The sequence below is a fragment of the Aulonocara sp. 'chitande type north' Nkhata Bay genome, linkage group LG7 (genome assembly GCF_057382095.1).
Source record: "Aulonocara sp. 'chitande type north' Nkhata Bay isolate Kocher_YH1m ecotype deep benthic linkage group LG7, A_spYH_male_GT1.1, whole genome shotgun sequence".
Lineage (NCBI taxonomy): Eukaryota > Metazoa > Chordata > Actinopteri > Cichliformes > Cichlidae > Aulonocara > Aulonocara sp. 'chitande type north' Nkhata Bay.
In genome coordinates this window covers 55,124,427-55,137,872 of record NC_141350.1, presented here as the reverse complement: position 1 = coordinate 55,137,872, position 13,446 = coordinate 55,124,427, and the positions used below count along the sequence as shown (strand labels likewise).

The window sequence follows — 13,446 nt, the reverse complement described above, 5'->3', positions numbered from 1 at the left end:
ACAATGTTGAATAGCCAAAGTATCACGATAAAGTCCACAAGGTCAAAACAGCAACATTTTTGTCAAGACCAGGATATTTTCAAGAAAAGTGAGTTTTCCTGAAGTTTGTGCTATTGTTGTCATACTTTATTTTTACACTTTAAGTGTAATAAAGTATGACAAAAAGTCTAAATGAGTGCGGGTATAAAAAAATAAATCAAATATTTTCCAAGTAATAATATTATTTTTTAAAATAACTTTGGGATATTTTTAATTCTTTCATTTTACGTAGATAAGTCGATGTACGACCTGACATTTAATCGCAGATAAAATATCACAATTCTATGACAAAATGTAAAAATGAGTGTGAGTAAAGCGTTAAATTATTTCTAAATAAAACATTATTTTTTTAAAAAATTACTTTTTGGATCTTTTTTTTTTTTTTACGTTTCCCTACTTCCGCCTGACGTCTCGTTATGTCACGTGTGTTCCGCTGCTGGTGACCAATCCCCCACCTGGACAGTCTGACGTTTGACTTCAGCCCTTGTCTTTTCTATTACAATTTGTTCGAAACAGTTGGTCTTTTGTAACTCTCTGCGCCGACTTTGGCTATAAATATTAGCCTTAAGACACATTTAGCGGAATAAGTCGTCCTATTTGGACAATGTCAGATTTCGACAGCAACCCCTTCGCGGACCCGGACTTCAGCAACCCGTTTCAGGTAACCTTAACAGCCTACATTAGCCACTTTAACTTTAGCTGCCGTATCATTTTACATTAAGACTGCGTGGCTAGGAAAGACTGGCATGGGGTTGGTTTGAATAAACCTGCTCTGATAAGGCGACTTTAAATTAGCTGCTGCCAAAACCCTCCCGCTCGGTTTCAGTTGAACTGTCACTTAATGTTGCCGCACTCTGACTGGCAGAAGTGACATAACATTAAAAGATATGAGGCTATGCTTCCAGGTGTTGGCTCTGATTCAAACTGAAGCAGGTTGGGTCGCTGGGTTCTGTTATAATTATCCCCCATCCCTTTAAATTCCCACCTGCTCGACATATTTCCTCACATTTACGACCTAGTTAAACAACTTATGCTCAGATGTTGCGTATTGTTTCTTTTATGTTTGACATTACGTTAGAGTGATTGACTTAACTTGCCAACCTGGAGACGATAATGTTAAAAACTGATCACCTGATCATGTAATGCTGTGTAGGAACGTAAAAACAGAGACAAACATCCTTTCCCTTGCCTTTATTGTGCTGTTGTCTTTATTTAGGCGTCTGACTGAAGACGTCTTGTGTTTACGCTCACACAGTGTTGTGTCATAATGAAAGCATTCATGTGATCATGTGCTCCTTGGTATTTCCAGGCCTATCCTCCTCTGCTCATATCAGGTGTACTCATCAAAACAATCAAGTTTTGCTATTTTCTGAAATTTCTAACATTAATGGACCAAAAACATAAGACTATTTAATAATTAAAATAATCACGAGGTGCTTCCCTCAGTTTCATTAAGACCACATTGATTGTTTTAACATTGATTGTTTGATTGGAGCATGCTAAGAATAAGCTAAAGAAGTGTTTGTTTGTTTGTTTGTTTGTTTGTTTGTTTGTTTGTTTGTTTGTTTGTTTAACATCAACCAGCCAAACTGGGTTTATGTCTTTAGCAGTTGATTGGGAATCTAAACATTTAATGCTGTTTTTAGTATTTTCTATGAAATGCTTAAAAGATAAATAAATGGACTGTCATTTAGATCTCCAAAAGTTGATTCTGTTCATCTGGACGTCATTTTGAGTTTCTTGAACTCAGCAGTAACATCTTCAGTGTGCTTGTTATGTCCATCAAAAGCTTAAAATCAACTTTTTTTGTCATACACAACAAATAACATGAGTAAAACTTCATATTTGGAAACTAGAAGCCCTCAAATAATATTGCTCATTCAAAGAACATTATAAATTATGCTCTTTAAATGAGGATAATTTACAAAATGCACATAATGGTGTTATCTGTTTGATGTTAAACTAGTGGTTGAACCCACGTATTTGTAGTAATCCTGTAATTTATTTACAGTAAGCTTAATTTAAGCTCAGTCTAAAAGTCAATATTGTGCACATCCACACACAACACGTGTTATGTTGCTGGTAAGAAGCAGGAAGTAAAATAGCAGTAATTGATAGATGACAACACCTTGTTCTACTGTAAATGCAGTAAATACTTCCCTGCAAGTGTTATAACAACAAAAAGAGAAGCCAAAGCCACAGTTATCTAAGTTTTTTATACCGGTCATCTCATTTGTTGGTAGTTTGCTGTTAACTTCCTCTCAGTAGCCACAGCACACTACTGCTGATATTTAGCAGTATAAAACAGAGCAGTATACAGCTGAACTAAATGGATCAGCCTTTTGTCATAAATAACAGATCTAATTTCTGAGTCAGAATCAGACTAATCCAGAATTAGACCTGTGGTTCTTTAACCTCAGACAATGTATTTGTTAATTGTGATATATCTGTGCCTGCTTGGTTCTACACAGTACAAGGAAAGCATGTGTGTTTTTTGTTTGTTTTTGTCAGAGAATACTATATTAAAAAAAATCTATTTTAGTTGGTTTGATTCATTGCACAGACTTAAAAGAACCAAGCGTTGATGGGAAGATGGTACAGGCTGACCACACAGACGCAAGGAGAGTGAATAATTAATTGGGTTCATTAACATACTAACACGAGTGCTGAAGCCCTGCTGTCCTCCCACTTCTCTGTCATGCGTTGGCTCTGGCTGCCTTGCCTCAGGATAATGGGAGCTTTTTCCCTTCTCTGAGCTATGTTCAATAGTTCATGAAATCATATGGTGACATGTGGTTCCAGGGTACTCGTTGGCTCCTTTCCTACTAAGCTTCATCACTCGCAGTCATGCATCAGATTAGAGCTGGGCGATATATCGAGTTTTTAAAACATATCGATATATTTTTATACGAGATATAAGATGTGACAATATCCTTTATATCGATATAGTCTATGTTACGTTATAGTTGTGGAGCCGCAAGTTTGCCTCTCTTTCGTCCACTTTTGTCTCTACGCAACGTTACTCCGCCTCGCCTTCACTGAAGACAACTCCCCCTCCTCCCCCATCGCTTCACGTGCAGGCAGCGACAAGACGGACACGGCAAATCTCCGTTAACGAGTTACTGCGCATCGCCCCATGCGTGGGGCTGGACGGCGTCAACGTGCTAACGAGCTAAACATGCTAATGAGCTAACAGCGCTAACCCTAAAATCCTTTCATTCTCTCAAAAGTTGATAGCGCGCCTTATGTATGAATTCTGGTTGTGCTTGATGGCCGCGAACCGATTTTATGTGGTACACGGCGCTCAGCAATCTGTCAAAAATGTTTGAGTACGACTTTGGTAAGCTACGGAGCTGCACCGCTTGATAGATTGTCGGCGCATTACGGCTACCGAGGAGCTTCGCGGAGTGATACGTACTGTGCATCAACGTAATATTACCGTATTGTGTGTGTATAAGGACCATAAATGGCACCTGTAAGAGAGGTGGTTATGAAGCGGATTTCAAACTCCAGGCTATCAGTCACACAGTAAAACTTGGGAACAGAGCAGCTGTGAAATCTGTCTTTGTTATTACGCTCAGCGTCTTTTAGTTTACATTTTGACTGCACAATTGTGAGCTCTTTGTTTAGCACAAAAACAACCTTGTTTTCTTTTATTTATGGAGCATTATTATTTAATGAATTCTCATAATTTAATTTTGAGTAATTTTTCATGTACATCTGTGCTGTATGTTAATAAAAGTGCCTGTGTGACATCTGGGACACAGCTTTGACTAAGAACTCTCTTTTTGTTCTTACTTTATGGCTTAAAAAAAAAAATCGAGATATATATCTTATATCGCCATCCAGCTAAAAAATATCGAGATATGAATTTTGGGTCATATCGCCCAGCCCTACATCAGATTGTTGAGGCTGTTTTGGCCTATTTCTCTGGATGTGGGCTCAGACATTAGGCTCTATGTTAGCGAATAAAAAAAACTTTGTAAGGCAGCTAAGAGCTCACTTTGTAAGGTTTGTAGCTTAATCAAACGTGAAATGAGTAGAAACCACAGAGAGTTGAAGTCTTAGATATGGTGTTGTCAGGTGGTTGAACTGTGCACCTTTTTTGAATCCTGCACTTTAATCAAGATCATGGTGAACACACGTTTGCTGATTCTCCTTGTGTTTTTTGGGTGGGGGTGGGGGGGTTGTTGTTTTGTTTTGTTTTTTGTTTTTGTTTTTTAATGTTCTGGAGCAGGAACTCCAGAGCTGGAGGTTTCAAAATGAAGACTTCGTTGAATCTGCAGTATGTGTTTGTCCAGCCACGCACTAGTGCAGCGTTAAATTTTAAACACGACAGGCCCTGAAATATTTAGAGTGTGTGTGTGTGTGTGTGTGTGTGTGTGTGTGTGTGTGTGTGTGTGTGTGTGTGTGTGTGTGGAAATTTAAGAGTCAGGGAGACGGAGAGGACTGCACTGAGACGGGATAAGGACAGCACTTCGGACTATACGGATTAGATGTTAATCTTGAGCAACAATTTGAAATTCGTGCGTGACTGACGGCAGCTGATGGTGAGCTTATTATCAAAAGAGATGTATGACAGTGTAGCTTAGCTGACACTGACAGGAAAAAGGAGTTTTGCATGCAAATGGAGGTAGAATATAAAGTAGTGGCTTGCTTTATTTTGAAAGTAGTTTTGATATGTCAGTCTGGCAAATTAGGACTGTAGTTAAAAGAAGCATGGAGTGCTTTAGCAGTTTAGGAGCACAAAGCATAACCAAAGTATGTCTTTTTATTTCGGTCTTTGGCTGCCAGAGCAGCTCAAGAAACTCGTGGTCTTGGCTATTTATAATGACGTTCTCGTGAAAATTATTGGAATCATCTTGTCTTTGCCAGTATTGAATTATAGGCCTGTTGCATTTTGAATACAGAGAGCTTTGGCCTGGATCTCAGCAGAATAATGGAGGGTTTTACTCTGTAGGGATTTCTACTGCTATCCCTGGTTGAAACACAAAGACAAGACAGATCAAACAAAATGTATTGCTTTATAGTATTACTCAATTACATTTATCTCATGTAAAGCATTCCCTTTTAATCCTTTTTTCTTCCTTTTTTTTTAGGATCCATCAGTGACACAAGTGAGACAGACATCTCCTCCAGGGTTAGAGGAGTACAATCCCTTTGCAGATGGCAAATCGGTGAGTACTTGGATATTTGCATTTAGTAGCAGTGAGGTTAAAGATCAGGTAGGTCCACCAGAATTACTCAGTAGGTATTTGAGCCTAAAGTTTTACTTATTTTTCCAGCTTTGTAATACATCATGTGAAAATCACATTCCTTTAAAATTATATTCAGCAGAATAAAAGACTAATAAATCCCACATCTGTCCGCCAAGGCAGACAAGTGTGACAACAAAGAGTTGTGCTTTATCTGTAAAATGCCACACTCTTCAGTCAGAGAAGAGCAGCTGATGATTATTCAGTCTCAGTTTATGCTTTAGTTTTGGGTTTTTTTTAAAATAAAATATTTCATCATATTAATGGATCCCAAGCTAATAATGGAATATACAATTACAGTTTTGTATAGTTCAGACATGTATTCTATGCACTTAGCTATGTTATTGGTCGTGGGTACAGACCAGGCAAACCGGACCTCTCTTTGTTGCTGATGTCACTGCCCTGTTGTTTCAGCTAGACATGGCCAGAACACCTTATCTAAATGCTGAGAAATATCCATCCCAGTATTGTTCGACTCTGAGCCTCTTCCAAATCACTAATCTCACCCTGTCTCTGTTTCTTTCTCTTGTCTGTAGCTGTCGTCTTGTTATGAGTCGCTGCCCAGTCTGTATATATAGGCAACTGCTAGAACATAGTGATCACGTGGTTCACATGCTCAGCTCCTAAAGCCACCAAGACATGTGTCCTGAAAGCTTCCACTCTAAGAATTGCCACCTTATTGAGCTGGAGTTTTGACTTGCCCCTGGTAGGGTCTCCAGTAGCAAAGTATTCAAAAGATGGCGATGGGTAAGAAACTTGGGACCTCTGTTATCCTCCCCAGGAGAGGAATACTAGGAATCCTTCAGACCTTGGGTTAGGGTCCATTGGCAAGACCCCGATTATTAAGCCTTTACCCGTGCAGCCCAACAGGCTCAGCCATTCTTCGATAGCTTCACTGCCAACAGCTTCACTGTTGTTTTGTGCCTTCCAACTGCACATATCTTAGCACATACACACATGCAGTTACATAAGACTAAATCCTAACATTGAGCAGTGGTTCCCACCTTGGAATTCAAGATCGCTTTCAGCAGTCGCAAGATATGTGACTGCATCAGTGTAATCATTTTCAGCCATCTAAATGTTATTTGACTGAATCCATCTGAGAAGCAACTTTATCAGTGACAAAGGGCTGTAAGAAGACTGTTTCAATAAAAAGTTTGGAAGCCAAGAGACTGAAGTATTGTGGTCAGTTTAGCTTTTTGAAGCTTTGTGAAGAAATGGCCTTGAAAAGATGTTGTTATATGGCTGCAAAAGGTTGGGCACTAGATGTTTGAGCATGGATATTGTATCACTGCTTAGCTTGGCTCAAACATTTTTGTTTCTCTTAAGAGCTTACACAGGCTTCTCTCTCTCTACAGTACAACCTCATCAATTTCACAAATTTGTATTGTACGTTTTTTTTTTTTTTTTCCATACATGTGCTCTTCACCGTTTGTTGCTTTCATTTGTTTTTTTTATTTTTTTGCTGTGCATCTTTATTAATGCTCTAATAAAATATGAGATTTAGTTGTGTTTTGAGTATTGCAATACAAACCTCTGATTAACTGTGAGGTCACATCATTAGCAGTTATAGGAATCATGTAGTTTTGCTCTAACCATGTGTACTTTATAGACACCTGCAAGTATGGCCCCCAAGACTACAGGCCCTGCTGTCAGCACTCAGCCAGCCATCATGAAACCCACAGAGGAGCCCCCAGCCTACTCACAAGCTCAACCACAGGTATATGTGTTGATGGTATACAGCCAAATAACAGCAGTTATTTCAGTAGAACTTTTGGCTATGCTTACAGCTGCTGCTGTAGTTTCTGCCACTTTCTTTTCAGATTATACAAAGGCATTCTTATTTTTACACAAAGAAATGCTGATTGAGTTACCAAAGCTATTGGAACTGAGGTGAGAGCATTACGTGTCACCATGAGCAAGCAGACTGTGGTGCATCTATTGTTTTAGTCCAGCAACACCAGCAGAGACTGAGAGAAAATGTATTAACACCACGGCTGATTTCACACTGAGTTTGTGGACAGAAAAGTGGCTCTGCGGGAGACCGCCTCTATCTGTGATTGGCCTTTGTAGCAGAAGTAGACACAGAGTCAGAGGGAAATCGTGGTTGGTGGAGGAAATAACTTGAGATTGAGCATCTCGTTTGTGAAGCAGACTCTGGGGAATGTGTTGTTATGATGTCTGTTCTCCTGCTGGTGCTGTCTCTGCAGAGAATTGGATTTATTCCAAAAGTAGAAATGGAGCATTTCTAGTGAGCAGGGAGGGGGAAAGTAATTGGCCAAAAAGTTTGTGTACTATTTCCAATGTGTTGACATTTGTTTGTGTGTGTTTGCAGGAGCAGTCGCAGGCAGCTGCTGAGCTGCTAAGGAGACAGGAAGAGCTGGAAAATAAGGCTGCAGAGCTGGACCGCCGGGAGCGAGAGATGCAGTCAATCAACGTATCTGGGGGTTAGTATGTCATCACAACACAGCCACAGATCAGTGCTGTCATAGCAAAGCATTACAGATAATGATGACGCTTATAAATCCACAGAATGGCTCATTATATGCCAAGCAATGACTATATGTTAATTTAAATGTTAATTCTCATGCACACAAAAAATAAGCGGGAATCAGTATTTGCACTCAGTAACTGCTAACTGTCATCTGACAGAAGAGCAGCACGTAAAACCTGAGCGACACTTTCAAAAAGATGTTGAAGTAACTCACAAGCTTGACTTTGATTTTTTTTTTTTTTCCTGCTATTGTAGGCAGGAAAAACAACTGGCCTCCTCTCCCAGAGAGGTTTCCTGTGGCTCCGTGTTTCTACCACGATATTACTGTAGACATTCCCGTAGAGTTTCAGAAGACAGTCAAAATCATGTACTACCTCTGGATGTGTAAGTAAACTTTTTCTTAAAATTGACAGAAGAAATTTGCTGTCTTGTACCAAGTCTGGAGTTTTTTATCCTCTGGATTTCAGAGCTAGGCTATAAGTAGTGCATCACCTGTGGCCTACTTGTACTTACAGGGACGGCCACTGCAGCTCAGATTACTCATGCTCTTTAGTTCCTTTTTTCTTTTTTTCTTTTTTTTTTTGTGCAAAATGACAAGAGAGGGTGTGTATATCCATTTACAACTAAAGAAAGGACTCGAAATGACTATAAACTTACGTATCTGATAAAAAGATAGCATCTGCATTTTTATTCCTGCTTGCATACATAGTTTTATGCATGTTCCCCACAGACTGTATCTAAAAGATGGACTTAGACACTGTGAGATCACCCATTGATTCTGCACTTGCCAATGAAGTGGCCTTGTTTGCATTAAACATTTGTGCTAAATTATCAGCTAATACTAGCAAACTTTTTTAGCAAACTGCATTCTAAACTACGTTCATACGTGCAAACACGTAGAACCACATCTGCTGAAATAATGAAATTGTTAATGAGCTGATAATCTGCTGTTTCAGATGACTCATTTAAAGCAGTCCTGAGTAGTTTAATCCACCAACTCCCCGAGTCAAAACCTCATAGCTCCTGATGGTGAAAAATACTCTCTGTTGGTGTATGTGGGGGGTGGAGTCAAGACTTCAAGTAGAATTCAGTAGCCACATGACAAATGCACGTGCCGCAGTCTTGCAACCTGATGAAGCAGCTTGATCATATGATTTGCTATAAGGCTGGTTTACAGAATTCAGTCGTTTTTACTAATAAGTACAAAGACTTTGATTTTTAAATCAACCGGCTGTATCTTTTTCAAGCTCAGGTGAAGGGTCTCGGTACCACTGCTATGTCAGCTAGCGGGCTATTGTCATATTTCACACTGTGCTGTAAAATCCCTGCAGTCAAACTGACTCAGTGAATGTGTAATACCTTTAACTTTGCAGACACTGTTAGGCCCTCGAGAGCAAATGGTAATGAATTATTAACTGTGTGCGCGTGTGTGTGCGTATGTTGTTTCCAGTCCTGCACTGTGTTACATGTTTAAATATTAAGTTTCAGTGTTTCCTCCTCTTCCATCCAAGGCTTGATTTGGTAGGACTTGATTGGACACTTCTCCTTCAGCTTATTTTCCATGTTTTGGCATGTACACTTAAACAGCCGTTCTGGCACACCGTCACACTTAAGCCGAAGTCCCCCTCCACATATTTACTGTATTTTTTTTCTCTCTCTCTTGACCTTTCAGTGCACACTGGGACTCTGCTTGCAAACCTGATCGCCTGCCTCTCCTGGTTTGCTGTGGATGGAAACCGAGGTGTGGACTTTGGCTTGTCGATCCTCTGGCTTCTGCTTTTCACGCCGTGTTCTTTTGTCTGTTGGTACAGACCGCTTTATGCTGCATTCAGGTAAACAACATGATCCAAAATTGTGTCCACAAGTACAACAATCACGATGACCCTCCTGTGCCCACTGTGCTCTTCATATCCTCCACTTTCATCTTTCTACAGGATCGACAGCTCGTTCAGGTTCTTTATTTTCTTCTTCATTTACGTCTGTCAGATTGGCATCTATGTCATCCAGTCTATTGGCATCGCTGGCTGGGGAGCCAGGTAAGATAACACGACTTAAAATAAATTTCCATAGCATTGTATTTTTATGACATTTTTAGGTAAGACAGATGTTACAAAGACACATCTGGGGTTACTTAGTGAGGTGGTTGGCTTTGCATTTAGTCTAGATTTTGGTCTTAGTATTATACTGAGAAAAGTATCAGTACTCTATATCGTAGATCTCATGAACTGATCAGATAATGCGATGATTAAGACCAAGCCTGAAATATTTCTATATTTGTGTTAATTAGATATTGAACTTGTCTTTTTTTTTTTTTTTCTTGCAGTTTTTGTTTTGCTTTTAGGAGGAAAGCAGGAGGAAACCCTGCATTAGTTAAGAACCATTTAAAAAAAATTTTTATTAGAATATACATTTAGTCTAGTGAGTATTTACAGTGAACAGCTACAACATGCCACATGGATAACACTGTCTAGGTCCCTGTTGTGCCACTGTAAGTGTCTATGGTGGCACATCCTTTAGGTCTAGGTAGTGTGGAGGCCGGGTCTTTGCTTTACCCTCTGTAGTTTGAGTGCTCCTGGTGTGTGACTTCACCCAAGTAAACTACAGCATTTTAAACAAGTAGTTCTCTCAGAGGATTGAGATGGTAGTGAGACTGGTTAGTTGTCACGTCGTTGTTGTGTGTTAATGATTTTCTTATCCCTAGCGGGTGGATCTCAGCTTTGACTGGCCTGAATAAAAGCATCCCAGTGGGCATTATAATGATCCTCGTTGCTGCTCTCTTTACCGCTCTGGCTGTCCTGTCTCTCATCATGTTCAAAAAGGTAAATGCACAGTCAGCCTATAAGATATCTGAGTGATGTCTGTTACAGACTCTTCAGGCCCTAATTTTACCCTCTTTTCCGCCTTTCCTTCTCCCCTCAGGTCCATGGGATGTACCGTACCACCGGTGCCAGTTTTGAGAAGGCACAGCAGGAATTTGCCACGGGCGTCATGTCTAACAAAACTGTACAAACGGCCACTGCTAATGCTGCTTCCAGGGCTGCACAAGGAGCCTTCAAGGAGCAAGTCTGAAGCAGAGAGCTCGCTCATCTGACCCTCCTCTGTATCCAGCTTCCACTTATAACTGCCTTGTTTGAACAAGTTACGCCCCCCTCCCCATCTTTCTGACACTACTGAAGGGGTTTTTGTGGGGGTGCTACAGCTGAACATCCACTCATCTACAATCTTTAGCCTCTCAACCTTCAAACAGGCTCTCTTGTCCCAGTCTACCTGCTCCTGCAACACCGTGCACTCTAGGAGTCCTTTAACTAGAGTGCTCAACTTTCTTGTCTCTGTGTGGATTTCAGGGTTTGTGTGGATGTATGGCCAATTAAATGAAGGTTTGTGTGCCTTTTTTTAAATGTTGTTGCTGTCCTCGAGGCCTGCTCGTCTTCAGGCAGATTCTAATGTAGCTGAACCGACTGTTTGAAGTTACCTGGGCATTTCTCACCATGAACAGATGCTTGCTTTCTGTGTGTTTATCAACCTAATCACCACTTTCTCTTTCTGAATTTATTTATTTATCTGGCAAAAGGAAGTTATCTTTGAGTTAAAGCAGCATTATTTGATCTGTTTCGGTGCTTTCTTCTTTCATGAGTGTATGGCTTAACACTGCTGACCCCCAATGGAGGAAATTTATACTGCTGAAGATGAATGCTGTGCATTCCACTCCGCTGCTTTGCTTTCTACTCTCTTCGCTCAACTTAGAATTGGGTATGTAAAAAGTATTTAGCCTGAAATTCCTTAAAGTGATATCTCATCTAAAATCTTACCTACCCAAGTATCAGCACTCACCGGTGGAGACTGGTGAATAACAGAAGGAAGATATTTCTGTCATTAATGAAATATTACAATTAGAATGAAGCAAGAAATAAAATAATATAATTAACCCTTCAATTTTAGGCAAACGGCAACTTCCGGGGCCGAAACACACCGAAGTGCCAAAAACGCTCCAAAGGCGAGTCAGCCCCCATAGATTCCCAATGTAAAATCTCCAAGTGTAGCCATTAGATTAACGTGTTTGTAGCTTTAAACAAGAAACGGGTTGAGCCGCGACAACTTTACTTGCTCGCTAACATCAGCCACTCCACCCTTTCATCCAAATATGGTCACTTTTGGCTCCAAATCCAGCTTTGGCGCTGTGGAAGTGCTAACAATCAAGTTTCAAAACTCAGAGTTGACAAAGCAGTGGGCAACATCACAGTGGCTACGCCATCGTTTATAGTCTGCGTCGTTAGTACAGGGATGGACAGAAGTAGATTGTGATCACAGATTGATGGCACTGTTTTGCCATCTAAGCAGACAACAATTGTCATTCTGCAAAAGCTACAATCCACAAGCAGTGTCTGATATTAGAGTATCACTTTAAAGGTAATTGTCAAGTATTTATTTGACTGAAATCTTCTGCTTCTATTGATCTGCATATCTCAGCAAGTCGCATTTTAAATCTGGACTTGGGGTTCTTTCTCTGACGTTGGCAGTCAGTACAGATACTTCTAACAGTGCCCTCAGGCCTTCCTGCTCAGTAGTCTAGATGCTTAACTTGCTTTTTTATTGCATTAGCTGAGTCAGCTTGATTTTCACCTGAAGCCTACCATTTTGTGTCCTTTGCTAAAGAGAGCCACTACTCCATACACACAGCTGCACGATTTATCAGCAAGGAAAGTGTAATTCGTCTCTAGCTTCCCTTCAGTGCTGGAGATTTACCTCAGCTTTACTCAGGATGCTCTCCGCTTGCATGACGAGGTTAAATATTATACAAGATTGTACAAAATTTGACAGGCCTCTGGTTTTAAGTATGTCTTGTAAATCAGTATCAGTATGTTGTAATCACAATAAAAGTGACTTAAATTTGACAAAAGGGGCCAGTACATTGATGTTGTGTTGTGACACTTGTGTATTCTTAATTTTTTGGAAGTCAAGCAAAACTACAACCACATCTGTTCTTTTACTCTCTCGTTTTTGTGATCAGATTTAACAATACAATTCCACCTGCTAAAATGTCTTTGAATCTGTCTTTCTATGTGTTATTCAAACTGCAAAGCACTTTCCTTGATTTTGCATTTTGTGTGCGTGTGTGTGTGTGTGGGTGGGTGGGTGTGGACGGAGGGAGTTGGGTCTTTAATTTTTAATGTGTGTGCAGGACAGTCTGGCTGTGGGTTCCTTCTTGCCTTTTCTGTATTTCTTTAAGTTGTTTTCTCCCTACACACTGGCTTAATTTGGGCCAGTACAGTAGTTAAAAAGCATCAGGCTGAATTACACTTCCAGGTTTTGCTGTTAGTTTTAATATAAACATGAAGCTGCAATGCAATGTGAACTGTGCGTTGTACTGTAGACCGACTGTGGCTTCAAGCTGTGCTTTAGAGTCATGAATTGTGGTATAAAAACAATGAAAATTAAAATGCTGATCCACATCTCTTAAATTTTATATATATTAATATATATCAATGTTTTTGAGATGAAATATGAAGGGATGTGTGTATGTTTTGTGCAGTTTACAAATGGTAGACTATCTGCTCTAAATGTTTGTGCAATTTTAAGGTTTCACCTATAATCGCATGACCAGTAGTTTGAGTTTTGTATATTTATTGTATTAACGCTGAATAAAATTCTTCTTCTATA

The 13,446-nt window shown here is 39.9% G+C and overlaps 1 protein-coding gene across 2 annotated transcripts; it reads left to right on the top strand.

Moving 5' to 3' along the window:
• The first annotated feature begins 444 nt into the window (after nt 1-444).
• Nucleotides 445-13,446, top strand: LOC147326280 (secretory carrier-associated membrane protein 1-like). 2 transcript variants are annotated; one of them, XM_086301418.1, is made up of 10 exons: nt 445-700; nt 4,469-4,589; nt 5,139-5,216; nt 6,907-7,014; nt 7,630-7,741; nt 8,044-8,172; nt 9,461-9,620; nt 9,723-9,824; nt 10,490-10,607; nt 10,708-13,446. In XM_086301418.1, exons 2-10 carry the CDS (start codon nt 4,587-4,589, stop codon nt 10,855-10,857), a joined length of 960 nt encoding a protein of 319 aa, XP_086157544.1. In that variant the 5' UTR covers nt 445-700; nt 4,469-4,586; the 3' UTR covers nt 10,858-13,446. The 2 variants fall into 2 exon arrangements, with proteins under 2 accessions (XP_086157544.1, XP_086157543.1); XM_086301417.1 differs by lacking the exon at nt 4,469-4,589 and having other exon boundaries at nt 454-700.